We start from the raw sequence: 15,057 nt of genomic DNA on the forward strand, positions 1-15,057 counted from the left end.
AGGCTAATAACGGCTGGAGCACGTGCTGGTGTTTTACAGAGTGCCTCTGTGTATGTTAGCTCAGGGGGTTGGTCTCACGCTATGCTGGCAAGAAATGTCACCATCTGACAGGAAGAGAATAAGTTGGCATTTGAGAGTGAGTCATTCTCAGGACTCTGAGGAGCTAGGAGGGATACCAGAGGGAGCATGAAATTCTCTTCCAGGGGTCCCAAGGAAGAGGAAGGTGATGGCTTATATGGATTGTTTTAAATGCAACTCTGCGTAAGACCATGAAGTTGAAGTAGTTAAACATTGAGCTCTTGCCTAGTTCTGTTCTTTAGTTCTTGATGACAAATAGCAACCAAATCAGGAAGAAACAGAACCAAATCAGGAAGAAACAAAACCAAACCTCCTGATCACTATATATTAAGATTCTCACTGTTTTACAAAGCCATATTTATAGCAGTTGCTAATAGGATACTTTGCCAATTGTGGCAGCTTACCTCTGGTTTGTAGCGCTCTGTGCTGAAGACCACGTCAACTTTACATCCCTCTTTTGGATTAATCTGGAACACAGAAGCTGAATCTTAGTCTAGTAGAAGCTCCTTAAACATCTTCATATCCAGGAATCACACTCTTAGGATAACATGGCACGCAAATGGTAGCTGTAGCATTTATACCTGAATAAAATTGGTGATTGCTTGGAAGAAAGATCTCAAATTTTATTCTGATTGTGCCACTCTGCTTGCTTGTTTGACGCCTATTCACAAAGAGGGAGGTTGAGAAAGGGAAACGGTTGCGTTCCGACTGGAGTGGCTTTGTGAGAAATGAACAGGTGTGTGCAGGGAGCTGGAGGGAATTCCTTCATCCCCAACTCCTCAGTGCCTGCTCCATGCCCCGTCCTGGTGCCACATGAGCGAGCAGGACGGACGAGGACTTGCTCTTCTGCCACCCACAGCCCAATGGGGGATGCTGGCAACAAACACATAACAAATAATTTAGATGCTTTCAGGGGCTGATGAGTGAAGAAAGAGAGCAGTGGTGTAGGAAGGTGCTTGGCATGAGGTGATCTCAAAGAGGAGACCGGCAGGACAGGAAGGAAGCAGCCATGCCAGATCTAGGTGGCGGATGCCCGGTACAGGCAGAGGGGACCCACAAGCGCAGGCGTGAGGTGGAACTTCAGTCTGCGACAGGATGAATCACCAACACTGAAGAAGTCTTTCAATGCTATACTCTTTCTTCCCTTTGCAGTTTTTACAGGCAAGCATAGTTTTAAACTTCTGAAATGTTAATGTGTAGCCTTTTAAAACTGTTGAATTGATTCCAATGCATATTTTGGAATATGCATATCTATGTCATTATGGCAATTTAAACTGTTTAGAAGAAGTTTATATTATTTGCCATCTTTTTTTTAAGAGAGCAAAATGATAAATCAGTAAAAGAAATATTTCCTAGAGAGGAAAGGGAACTTGCTGTTGTATAGAGCTGAAGTTACTTCAATAGCATTGATTAAGGTTAGACTCTGGAAACACTAGTTTCCTTTGAATCTTAGCGTAGCAATGCAATAACCAAACAACATTATTTTATTTTAAATAGACCGGATAGCATCCATTCCTATTATAGATTCTTAAAAAATGCTGGGAAACTGGAGAAGGGAAGGAAAGGATTCCTTGGCAATTATTTATGTAGGGAATATTTAAACTTGTACATGTATAGATGTTGCTGGGGAAGGGAGGGAATTCCTGAGAGCACTGCACACAGAGCAGTTTGCTGAGGGCTTCTTGTCAGTCTTCAAATGAGTTCGGTTGTAAGCTGAAGCACTGATTTTGGTTTACACAATGCACACACACGAGTCTGTCTATTCACTCATTTCACTGTTCACCAACTACTATGCCAGGCCTTGGGGAGATATAAGGAAATATGACATCCAGCCCCGCCTTCCCAGAAACCTACTTCTATCTTGGAAACAGGTTTGTAGTGTAGCTGATCAGTGCGGCTGAGCACAGCCTGTGTGAGGGTGCTAAGTTTAGGAGGCTTTCTAGAGTGGGTGAGGCCTAAGCTAACTCTTTGAGGAGCCAGTGTTAGCCAGACAAAGGTGTGGGAGTGGGATGTAGGAGCTGGAATTCCAGGGGGACAGTGAAGCTGGAGAAAAGGTGTCTGGGGAGGTGGGTGCAAGGGCATGGAAAGCCACACTTTGTTGAAGATGACTTGGAACTTGATCCCAAAGTCTGGAAGAGCAACATTAAACATATCCACAGTACACAGGGTGTTGTGAACAGTAGGATACGGCATAAACAGAGCTTAGGACAGTGCCTGGGTCAGGGTAAAATTCAATGTCTGTTCACTATTTTTATTATTACTAAAATAAACAGGCATGAGAGAGCAGAAGAACTGGGCTAAACACAAGAGACTGACCCAAGTTGAAGGATAGGGGACGTTATATAACATGTTCTCCCATCAAGGTTGCTCCGGAAACACCCAATGAGTAGTGAAAGACTGTAGACAAGGCTCCCATGCCCTCCATCTCAAAGATTCCTCAAGTTCAGCATCTTTAGTACCTGCCAATGTGGGAGGAACACAAGGCTGAGGCTTGCTGCCTCTCACGCTCCCAGCCACATGGGCACCTGCAAACAACTAACACTCAGAAGGCAACACTTCTGCTTGCCAGTGGGTTCTAAGCCTTGAATGGGTCAGTGCACCAGCCCTGCCCCTGCTACGTGCACCGCAGCACCTGGGAGTCTGCCTGTCCTGTTGAGTAGGGGTACAGCTTCCTGCAGAGGAGTCAGCGACGCCCTCAGGTTTCTAGCTGTGAGGTGGGCAGGGGTGGGCACGGAGGCCATTCACGAGATGAGGAGGAAGCTGAGTTGGGTGGGTTCAATCTCTGGCACAGGGGGACATTTGAGATGTCTCGGAAAATGCTGAGGGTTATAGAAGTAGGATCAGCAGAGGTGGTGGTGAAAGCCATGGAATTTGATGCAACCCCCCAGGGAAGATGTGTAGAATAAGAATCCTGAGGAACATCAGCTTCCACATCAGTGATACATTGGGGAATGGTTATATGCTATGCAAAAAGATTCACTCAGGTCTTCCTTATTCTTGATATAATTGAGCATATTTTAAATACAGGACTTAAGGTATGATTTGACGCAACAGTGTTCTGGAAACACATGGAGGCAAAGTGAGAAGGGCTTTGAGCTTGTGTGGAGTCTGTGCTTTTAAAGAGTTATTTTCTTTGCTGATTTGATTTCTTTATTTTGTTTTAAGGAGGCACTTTTTTATTTATTTTATTTTATTATTATTTTTTTTTGTGGAGGCAGAGTCTCGCTCTGTCACTCAGGCTGGAGTACAAGTGGCATGATCTCGGCTCGCTGCAACCTCCGCCTCCTGGGTTCAAGCAATTCTCCTGCCTCAGCCTGCTGAGTAGCTGGGACTACAGGTGCACACTGCCACACCCGGCTAATTTTTGGTATTTTAGTAGAGACGGGTTTTCACCGTGTTGCCCAGGCTGGTCTCGAACTCCTCACCTCAGGCAATCCGCCTGCCTCGGCCTCCCAAAGTGCTAGGATTATAGGCGTGACTCACTGCACCCAGTGAACAAGGCCTCTTAAAAGTGTCCACATTTCATCCAAAATAAAATTTTTATATTTTTGGTTGTACTTATCATGTATCAAGACACAGTGCTTTTATCTCTCACAGAGGCCTCTCTCTTCTCCTTTCCTCTGAGTCACAAGCGCCCCGTGCTGCTTTGCTCTGGTGAGATGAGCCACGCACAGCCACAGGCCTGTGTGTGAGGTGGGTGGGAGCCAGGGCCACCTTCCTCTGGATGCGGTGTCTCGCACTTGCTCTCCAGTGGTTTTAGGATTGTGTTGGACTTTGGCTCTCCTTGATTTAAAATGTTCTGTGATAAACGGGTCCTTGTTCAACATCACTCCATGATTTCAGCTTCTACCTTATTCCAAGTACTGTGCTGGGTGCAGGAACAAGAGCAAAACAGCAGCAGCTGCTCTCAGGGCAGCCTATCGGAGAGGGCCTTAAGTAGAGCATTGTAGGAGTGATTATTTGATTGTGGCTGACTTAAGAGCTATGAAAGGATAGCTGGAGAATTAATCTAGTCTAGAGATCAGGGAAGCGACATTTGAGCTGAACTCCAAAGATGAAGAAGGAATTGGTCTTGGTTGGGGGAGGAGAGCTGGCAAGGGTCTGAGAAGCAGCCATGGGGCTTCAGGGCAGAAAGACTGGAGCTGGAGCTGGGACGTAAGCGGCTGACTGGGTGGCAAGAGCCACACCTGCAGGCCACAGAGAGGATTTTGTCCTGAGAGAAATGGAAAGCTAGGGACGAGAAGGAGGGATTTTGAAAAGATCCCTCTAGCTGGAGTGTGGAGAATGATGCTGGAGTGAGGAGTTGTGCAGAATGAATGCAGAGAGAGCAGGAGGCTGGCTGAGGGGGCGGGGGAGAGGTGAGGACAGTGGAAATGGAGAGAAGCATATGGTGGACCAAGTATACGAGGTTGCCCCCCAGCCAGGCTGCAGCAGGCCACCCTCACACCAGCCGTGTGAGAGTAGTCATCAACCATCAAACCCCAAGTCCTATCAGAAAGTAAAAAATAAGCAGGTAATTCAAGATCAGAAATCATCACTAGAATACAACATTTTACATTAAGACAATTTTTTTTTTTTTTTTTTTTTGAGACAGAGTCTCGCTCTGTCACCCAGGTTGGAGCACAGTTGTGTCATCTCAGCTCACTGCAACCTCTGCCTCCTGGGTTCAAGAGATTCTGCTGCCTCAGTCTCCCAAGTAGCTGGGACTACAGGCACATGCCACCATGCCTGGCTGACTTTTTGTATTTTCAGTAGAGACGGAGTTTCACTGTGTTAGCCAGGATGGTCTTGATCTCCTAACCTCGTGATCTGCCTGCCTCAGCCTCCCAAAGTGCTGGGATTACAGGCGTGAGCCACTGCGCGCGGCCTTAAAACATTTTTAACATTGTGTCATTTAAAAGATGCTTGTGTGTACAGAATAATGCAAGTAGCCCAATAATTGGGCCAGTTGCCTGCTACTGTTCTAAGCACCCTACATGTATTAAGTACGCTAACAAAGCTCTGAAGGCCTACTCAAACTCATTAGTAATTACAGGAACACAGAAATGTAAATTAAATAAGCAATGAGTTAGTTCAGTACCATTAGTAGACTGGCACTCAGAAAGTGGACAGGGCCCATTGCTGGGTGGGGTCTGGGCTTTACGACTGCAGTCTGGCCTATGCAATCTGGCATATGTGGTCAAATCAAGTTTATGTGTGAATGCCCTATGACCTAGACATACCACTCTGGGCAAGTATCCCAGAGAAATTGTGATGGAGGTCTGTGAAGAAACTGACTCATACAAGGATGTTCACTGAGGCATCATGTGGGGAGGTGAGGCTTTGGAGGCACCCACCTCATAAAGACCTCTGGTCTTGCCCAGGGATGCTCCCTCTGGGACTTACACAACAGGTTGTTACAGCCAGATGGTGTAAAGCTAATCCATTCAATTCAAAGCCATGAGAAAAGTAAGTAGACATTTTTGAAACAGCCAAATCTGACATGAGGCAAAGGTGACCAACAATTCTAGCTTTCCTGAGGAAAGGAGGATTCCTGTAATGTAGATTACGGTGATTTCATTCCTTTCCCCCACATACTGCCAGAACTGTCCATCTGTGAAACAGATCAGGAAACTTGAATCCCTCTCTTTAAACACAGCCAAAGGCAGAGCATATTGTTCCAATATTTTTCAGAAAAGGGCTATTTAATAAGAAAAAGCAAGCAAATGACCATATGACTGTATAACCTGAAGGACTCAATTAGTAGCTCTTCACTGAAGGTTTTTTAAAAAATATGTATAAAAGGGGTCTTGTATACTACAGCCTGGAACTAAATTCTTCATAATCATGGGCCAATAATAACATGGTTTATGCTCTAATCTTTTTTATTTTTATTTTATTTTAATTAATTTATTAATTAATTAATTTTGAGACAGAGTCTCACTCTCTCACCCAGGCTGGAGTGCAATGGTGCAGTCTTGGCTCACTGCAACCTCCACCTCCCAGGTTCAAGCAGTTGTCTTGCCTCAGCCTCCCAAGAAGCTGGGATTACAGGCGTTTGCCACCATACCACCATACCCGGCTAATCTTTCTATTTTTAGCAGATACAGGGTTTTACCATGTTGGCCAGGCTGGTCTCAAACTCCTAACCTCAGGTGATCCATCTGCCTCGGCCTCCCAAAGTGCTGGGATTACAGGTGTGAGCCACTGCACCTGGCCATTACTTTTTGTATGTTTATTTAACAGGTGATTTTTGGCCCCACTGGTCAGTGAGAAGTGGCAGTCCCATCCCCCTCCCCATATACCTTCCACCTCCTGTTCCTGGTATGCCATACCACCATGTACTCTTTTTTGTTTGTTTGTTTGTTTTTTTTGAGACGGAGTCTCTGTCACCCAGGCTGGAGTGCAGTGGCGCGATCTCAGCTCACTGCAAGCTCCGCCTCCTGGGTTCACACCGTTCTCCTGCCTCTGCCTCCCAAGTAGCTGGGACTACAGGCGCCCGCCACCACGCCTGGCTAATTTTTTGTATTTTTAGTAGAGACGGGGTTTCACCGTGTTAGCAAGGATGGTCTCGATCTCCTGACCTCATGATCCACCCGCCTCTGCCTCCCAAAGTGCTGGGATTACAGGTGTGAGCCACTGTGCCCGGCCTCCACCATGTACTCTTCAGGGACTGATCAACACTTTGAGTTTGGTTTGATTTACAATCAGTTTGGAGGGAAAAAGGCCACTTTCAAAGACGTATTTGAGAGAGAGTACAATGGAATGCCTTCAAAGACCTGAACTCATCACCCTAGATTTTATTTATTTTTTGGTAAATGTTCCTCAAATCCTTAGCAAATCAATATTAAGCATTCATTCAGTGCTTACATATGAAGCATCCTGCCACCATCAGAGGGAATCATGATAAAAGTGATTGTTATACTCTTACTATGTGCCTCACCTGACCCAACATGGTACCCGTGTACTAACTTATTATTCACTAAAGCCCTTTAGTAGGTATGATTGTCATCACCATTTTAAAGATGAAGAAATGGAGCCACTTGACCAAAGTTAAGGAATTGGCCAAAGTCACAACACAGGAAGCAGGAAAACTGGCCTGCAGAGCCCCTGTTCTTCCTGAATACTACACAGAACTGCCCAGAAAAACAGAGCCCAGCAACCTCTCTAAGAAAAGGAAGAATAAAAGCTGGCTGCTGGAATGTGTGTGTAAGAAAGAGAGAGAGTGCAAGCACACTGGGATGCTCTTGGACTGTGCTTGTAACCAAGGTCCCTGTGGACAGGAACCACTCCAAACCTTCCTCTGGAAGGGAGACTGCCAGGCATGGTGTGTGTATTAGTGTGCTAGGGCTGCTATAACAAAGTACCACAAACTAGGTGGCTTAAAACTATGGATATTTATTCTCATACAGTTCTGGAGGCAAGAAGGCCAATCTCAAGGTGTCAGCAGGGCGATGCTTCCTCTGAGACTCTGGATAGAATCCCTCCTTGCCTCTTTCTAGTTTCAGATGGTGGCTTTCAATCTTGGTTCTTTGTTTTGCAACTGAGTCACTCCAATCTCTGTCTCTATTATTGTTTGTTTGTTTGTTTTTGAGGTGGGTCTTGCTCTGTTCACCCAGGCTGGAGTGCAGTGGTGCAATCATAGCTCACTGCAGCCTCAAACTCCTGGGCTCAAGGGATCCTCCAGGCTGCCTTTATCTTTAAATGATGGTCTTCCCCTGAGTCTGTTTGCATATCCACATGGCCTTAATATTATATAAGGACACCAGCCATTGGATTTAGGGCCCATTCTAATCCAGTATGACTTCATCTTAACTTGATTACATCTTCAAAGACTCTGTTTACAACTAAGGTCACATTCCTAGTCACTGAGGGTTAGAACTTTTTGGATATAACATTTCTTTTTAGAAGACACACCTCAACCCATAACAGATGGAAGTAAAGGTGATCTGAGACTTTAGAAGGAGCCCCTGGATGCAGACCCTTTCAGACAAGGTATAAATGAAAGCATGACCCAGTGCAGGTGGGGACATCTCCAGGAAAGACTAGGATTAGAAAAGCCAAGAGAGAGGGAGAGGGTGCTCTGGAAAGGTAGCTTGTGTGCCAGGGCATGGAAGCGAGCAGCCCAGCCTAGGGCAGTCAGCACATTAAGTCAGGGTAGACTTGGGGCTGAGGTTACAATGGTGGGTGCAGGCCAGATTAGAGATGGTCTCTTATAGGGACTTCATTCTAAAGCGGTGAGTCTCAAACCTGAGTGTGCCACGCTAATCCCCTACAGGACTTGCTAAGACCCAGCATGCTGGGTCCACACCCAGAGTTTTGATTCAGGAGGTGTGGGGTGGGGCCTGAGAAGTTGCATTTTAACAAGTTCCACATGATGCTGATCCTGTTGGTCCAGGGACCACACTTCGAGAACTCTTTAGCTGCTGAGCGGAACCACTGAAGGTCTGAGGGGTGCAGGTAGGAAGTGACATGTAGATCAGATGACAATCACTAGGATACAGCTGACCACTAAATAGGAGATTGATGGCGGGACCATCAATTCTCTCTGAATGCCTGAGAGTCTCATCAGGACCAGATGAAATGGAGGAGTGTTCTTTTGAAGTGTGCTGACTTCAGGAGCCTGGAGTTTCTGGTGAATCAGGTTATGATACCTCAGAGAGTGCAGGCGGCAGGTCTACCCTCTGCTTCAGCAGGTGCAACTGATAAACTCCATGGTGACACAGTATGTGCTGTTCTTCAAGAAGGAACACTTGGGCTGGGCGTGGTGGCTCATGCCTGTAATCCCAGCACTCTGGGAGGCCAAGGTGGGCGGATCACCTGAGGTCGGGAGTTCAAGACCAGCCTGACCAACAAGGAGAAACCTCGTCTCTACTAAAAATACAAAATTAGCTGGGCGTGGTGGCGCACACCTGTAATTCCAGCTACTCGGGAGGCTAAGGCAGGAGAATCGCTTGAATCCAGGAGGTGGAGGTTGCAGTGAGCTGAGATCGTGTCATTGCACTCCAGCCTGGGCAACAAGAACGAAACTCAAAAAAAAAAAAAAAAAAAAAAAAAGAGTATCCAGAAGGAACACTTGAAGAAGGCACTTTGGACTAAAATAATTTTTAAAGAAAATTCCTTCCTTACTTCCTGTTACATGGATAACTACTTTATTTTATAATGACATTTATATATGCACCAAGAAGTTAAAACTGCTCATTCTAATACAACTCTACAATGTCACGTCCTGTTTTCGTGAAAGCTGTTTATAGTAAACAACAAAGCTTTGTTTTCATGTTAATGGATCAAAGATTTTTCTTCCAGTAGGTGTCTGTACTATCTTTACATTAGGCACTACCCACTTTTTTTGAAGATTGCATAAAATCACCAAAATTGCATAAAGTCAATTTGAAATATTAAAATATTTAAATATTTTCCAGTATTTGAAAGATTGGGTAAAGTCATTGAAATATTAGGTGTGTTAGAAATGAACCCGAGGAACTTGATGAGGGATAGAGAATAGGTATTTATGTGTTCTAAGAGCACATGTAAAACATCAAACATCCTGGCCGGGCACAGTGGTTCATGCCTGTAATCCCAGCACTTTGGGAGGCTGAGGCGGGTGGATCACGAGGTCGGGAGATCGAGACTGTCCTGGCCAATATGGTGAAACCCTGTCTCTACTAAAAATACAAAAAATTAGCTGGGTGTGGTGGCGGACGCCTGTAGTCCTAGCTACTTGGGAGGCTGAGGCAGGAGAATGGCGTGAACCCAGGAGGCGGAGCTTGCAGTGAGCAGAGATCGCGCCACTGGGCTCCAGCCTGGGTGACAGAGGGAGACTGCGTCTCAAAAAAAAAAAAAAAAAAAAAAAAAAAAAGATCTAACATCCCCTTTAAACTCTCTCAAAACACCACAAAAACGTGGAGCAAATAAAAGAGCAGGGATGGTATCGTGGAGAAACCTTGCTGTGCACCACCACATGGAGGAGTCTCCACAGACATGATTCTGCCCAAAGCTCCTCTACAGAAAACACTTCCCATTTATCTTCCTCTCTGTGGTGTCTGTCATTGGTTGCTAAGTGCTGGTCCTTCCTGTTGCGTTAGTGCCGACTGTGACAAGGTTAAATTTCCTGTTCTCAGGCTGGCAGTGCAGGTAGGTGGGGACGAGCTCACAGGTAATTCCAGTCTCCCTCCATGCATCTTGGGACTCACTGGTCTAACAGCTCCTAAATGTTGCCTCCAGCATTCACATTTGGTAAGAAAACATAAATGTCAGACTATTCCAGTAAAAGCAAACTTCTTCATTTTATAAGGTTACTTTTATGAGTCAGGCTTGCTTGGAGACAAGTAAACAACTCATTTGTGAATAGAAATTGCTGTGCTATCTTATGTTCCAGACGGAGACGGCATCAATATATTGTATTATACCCTGGAATCATCTTATTGCATTTTCCTTCTCTCGAGCAAGGCCAGATAAAGCAAATACAGTTTATGGAACAGAAGTCAGTTACCTTCCGATCAGGCCCAGGCATTGGGGCCCAAGGAGCCCTTTGCGTGCGAATGCTTTGCTTTCTCAGGCTAAGTAGCAGTGGAGAGGACAGCCAGAATACTGTGTGTCCTCTCTCTCAGCCAACCCTGGGTCCCACATTCTTGATTTGGGGTAGGAAGTGAGAGGAAGTGGCCAGAGGCAGCTGCCCCCTCCAGATCCCCTCTGGCCTCAGCGGGGGATAATCAGAAAAGGCTGGTTGAGAGCGGGACATGAGGCTTCAGGTCTCCTTTTCTCCTGCCTGAAGCAATGGGAATGGGCTAGGTCCTGGCCTGTCTCCCTGTTCCAGGTGCCTCAATGATTTCAGCATCCTTCCAGCTACCTTCATTTAATTTAACAAATATCTAATATTTGTCTCTAGCAGGCTGTGTGCTAGTACCATGAAGAGATAGAGACCTTGCGCCCTGTAGAAGCCGACCATCTCATTTGGGATAGGCAAGCACATGGGCACAGTGGAAAGAAAATTGGCTGTTCAAAAGCTTTGACAAAGCTGCCTATGGTCGAGTACTGAGATCGACAGGAGAGGGCAGGTGGGTTCACATGTGAGATTAGCAAGGCTGCAGAGGCCAGCAAGACAGCAGGTGGGAGCAAGAGCTGCATTTTCTGGGTACCGGCATATGTCGGGCAGAGTGGTAAATACTTGCAGGAGCTCACAGCCAGCCTGGACACTGGCTGTGGTAGGCTGAGTAATGTCCCCCACACACACCCCATGCCCAAAGATGTCCACTTCCTAATCCCTGGCATCTGTGAATATGTTATTTTACATGGCAAAAAGGATTTTGCCAATGTGATTAAGGATCTTGAGATGGGGGGATTATCCTGGATTATTCCTGTGGGCATAACGTAATCACAAGGTCCTGTGAGAAGCAGACAGTAGTGCCATAATCAGAAGATTCTATGCTGCTTGCTTTGATGGAGGATGCAGTCATGAGCCAAGGAGCACAGGTGGTCTCTAGAAGCCGGAAATGGATTCTCCCCTAGAGCCTCCAGCAGGCACAAAGCCCTGCAGACACCTTAATTTGAGCCCAGGGAGACCCATTTCACGCTTCTACCCTCCAGAACCATAAGTGAGTAAGTTTGTGTTGTTTTAACTCACTAAATCTGAGGTCATTTGTTATAGCAGCAGTAGGACACAATAATGATACAGAATTACTGTGATCCTTAATGTCACGTTCTGTGTGGGCATGTGCCCTTGGGATGACCATGGATCGCATACATCCCATACACGGCCATGGTACAAGACTCCCTTTCTTTTTTTTCAGACAGGGTCTCACTCTGTTAGCCCAGCCTGGAAGGCAGTGGTGCAATCAGGGCTCACTGCAGCCTCAACTTTCCTGAGGTCAGGTGATCCTCCCATCTCAACCTTCCAAGTAGCTGAGACTACAAGTATGTGCCACCACACGCAGTTAATTTATTCTTTGTAGAGATGGGGTCTCATCACGGCAGGCTGGTCTTGAACTCTTGGGCTCAAGCAGTCCTCCAACCTCGGCTTCCCAAAGTGCTGGGAATATAGGCGTGAGCCAACATGCCCGGCCAAGATTTCCTTTCGTAATTTGACTTTTCTGGCTAGAGACATCCTGAACAACCATGGCAAGTCAGCCAGAGTGGACTTGTTATGGCTACTGTCTCCAACCACTGTGGGACCGTCTCTGTGAAACATTCTTCAACTGAGGCACCATCCAAAAAGGCAAATAAATGCTGAGGTCGCATAAATGTCATACATCTCTGGGGTGATATACTGCTTAACAGCAAGTGAGATCAAGGGTCAGGCTGGATTTGGGCAAGTGTGTGTGTCTATGTGTAACCTTCCACACCTCATAATGTCAGTCGTTGTGCGCGGATTATTTACATGCAGTCTCCAGCAGAACAACCTAGGTCCTTAAAGGATGAGTCTGCAGCCAAGCCAGACTTCCGGCAGTTAACAATCATGACCCACCACCGCCAGTCCTGATGTGGGACATTACTAATGCTCTGTGATTACATGCATCCTTGGCTATGACTCCACATGTGGAAAGCCAAGTGGAAAATGTTGTGGGCTGTTAAAAAAAATTGTGGTTTAAAAACAATTTATTATAAAAAAGGGTAAAACAACATTCCTACTGGCTAGCTCATCCGGGTGCAGTTAGCTTAGGAGATTGGGGCAAAGTGCCAAGGAGGTCAAAGTCAAAGCTTTAACCCCAGGCCCAAGTGGCCTTTCCCACCCCATGCTAGACCCAGACTCTGCAATCAGAGTCTGCGGACCGGGTGAGTGCTGTGGTGGGTGGTGGGGTGGAGACTGTAGGCACATCTGTGCCATTTCAGCATGAACATTGCCTGGAAGGAGAGATTCCTGCCTGTCCTGTGCTTTCAGAATTGTTCTGTTTCATCCTTAGGGCAGTGTGAGGGCACTGAAGAGATCCGAGCATAATCTTGCAAATATCCCCCTCCCTGCCATTCTTTCCTAATGCCTATAAAAGCCCTTGGGAGCTTTCCTTACAGGAAAATTAAGACTAGTTCACTTGAGTATTTTATTACTTATCTTCTCCCTCTATGTTCATTGCAGCCTTTTTAGTTCTCCAGTTTTTGTTTCTATGGACTATTTAATGTCTTGCTTTCCTAGTCTTCTGAATGATCACCTCTGAATTATTGACATTAATGGAGAGAGAGAGACCTCAAGAGCAGTACTTAGATAAATTATGTTGTAGTAACGTGCTTTATAGATTGAGAAGTCACAAAGGAATAAAGTTTTTCTTAGTAGAGTAAGTGCTCTCCTAACTGCCTTGTGGCCTAGAGGACAGGGCTCCATGCTTGCTGTCAGACCCACGGTGGCCTGAACCCCAGAGCATGGGCTCCTGCCTAGTGGCCTGTATGGGCCCAGCCTGACGCTTACCCAAAGCCAGCTGCTTTGCTCCCAAACTTGCATATATTAGATGTACTTAGTACCTAATTACATAAGTAAATATTATGTAAACTGGTGAAGAGCGGGTACAAACAAAGACGTCATGTCCATGAAGTCAAGTTAAATGCTTTAGAAATTTAGCTGTTGAATTGGTGTCAATAAGCTGAGATTAGGCAAGAAAAAGCAAAAGCAGAGGATTGTTCAGCGTATTCTTTGCACGCTCATTCCACTATAACAAAAATGCAAACCACAAACGATTCCTCATGGGTGTGTTTTCTTGCTAGAAAGACTGTGATATGGTTTGGATGTCTGTCCTCTTCAAATCTCATGTTGAAATGTGCTTCCCAATTTGTAGATGAGGGGGCCCTGGTGGGAGGTGACTGGATTATGGAGGTGGGTCCCTTATGAAGGGTTTAACACCATCCCCTGGTGATACGTGAATGCTTGCTCTGAGATCTGGTTGTTCAAGTATGTGGCAGCTCCCCGCTTGCTCTCTTGCTCCCGTTCTTGCTATGTGACATGCTGGCTCCCTGTTGCCCTCCGCCATGATTGTAAGCTCCTTGAGGCCTCACCAGAAGCAGATGCCAGCACCACACTTCCTGTGGAGCCTGCAAAACCATGAGCCAATCAAAGCTCTTTTCTTTATAAATTACCCAACCTCAGATATTCCTTTATAAGAATGGAAGAAATGACTAATGCAGACTGCAAGGAGCTCCAATTAAATGGCCTTGGCCCTATATCAAAAGATAGATGATAAATGTACACTTTCAGATTTTATTTTAAATCGAAGCAATTAAGGTATGGGCATAACTCCCCTCTCCCCATACGCTTCGATCAACTGTTTAAAGTATGTTTCCAACAACTGGTCTTGACCTGGTCAGAGGGTATTTTGTTTAAGTGGCCAACTCCTAAACAGCAGTGGATTCCAGAATGGGTTGACTTTCTTATGGAGTGTGTGCACTTGAAGATTTCGGCTAGTCTCTCAAAATGTTAGTAAAAGGCCGACCTCTCACCAAATGCTGCATGCAGAGCCAGTGGTCCCAGAACTTGCTGAGTGGCAAGAGGAGACTTGTCTCCAAGTAAGGGACAGCCTCGAATAGTCAGGAGCAGGGCAAACATTGTGGGGATGATCCAGGCATCCCTGGGAAGCATAAGATCGCTCAGCACAATCCAAAATCTCCCACCACTCCAACTGTGGGTCCTGAGCCTATGCCATGTAATATTAGAAAAGTAAAAGCCTCTGGTTATGGAAAGGTAGTGTAAGGCCAGGTAAGAGAGGCATCAGGTGGGGTCAGTGAGGGAACACAAATCGTGGTCTGTGATTTCGCCTACAATTAGCAACAAAACGAAACACTTACTCCACTCCACTCCACCCGACTCCAGCTAGCATTTAGTTCTTCCTTGAATTTACTACCGTAGCTATTGCTGCATTTCACCACCAGAGGGCAACAGTGTTTTTAAAATGAAAGATGACGTGCCAACAGCTCACGGAATCAAAGAATTTCAGAGCGAGAAGAGGTCTTAAACATCATTTAGTCTAAAGGCTTTCAAAACTTTTTAAAGCTGCAACCCACAGCAAGAACTGCGTTTTTCAT

General features: G+C 45.8%; 1 protein-coding gene across 4 annotated transcripts in view; it reads right to left on the reverse strand.

Moving 5' to 3' along the window:
• Window positions 1–15,057, reverse strand: part of RARRES1 (retinoic acid receptor responder 1) — a 36,731-nt gene that overhangs the window by 17,269 nt on the left and 4,405 nt on the right. For all 4 annotated transcript variants that reach the window (XM_005546230.5, XM_074031319.1, XM_045386712.3 and 1 more), the window contains exon 2: window positions 483–545. In XM_005546230.5, coding sequence (XP_005546287.2) covers window positions 483–545 — 63 coding nt within the window. The remainder of the gene's footprint in view (window positions 1–482; window positions 546–15,057) is intronic.

This window comes from Macaca fascicularis, chromosome 2 (genome assembly GCF_037993035.2).
Source record: "Macaca fascicularis isolate 582-1 chromosome 2, T2T-MFA8v1.1".
NCBI lineage: Eukaryota > Metazoa > Chordata > Mammalia > Primates > Cercopithecidae > Macaca > Macaca fascicularis.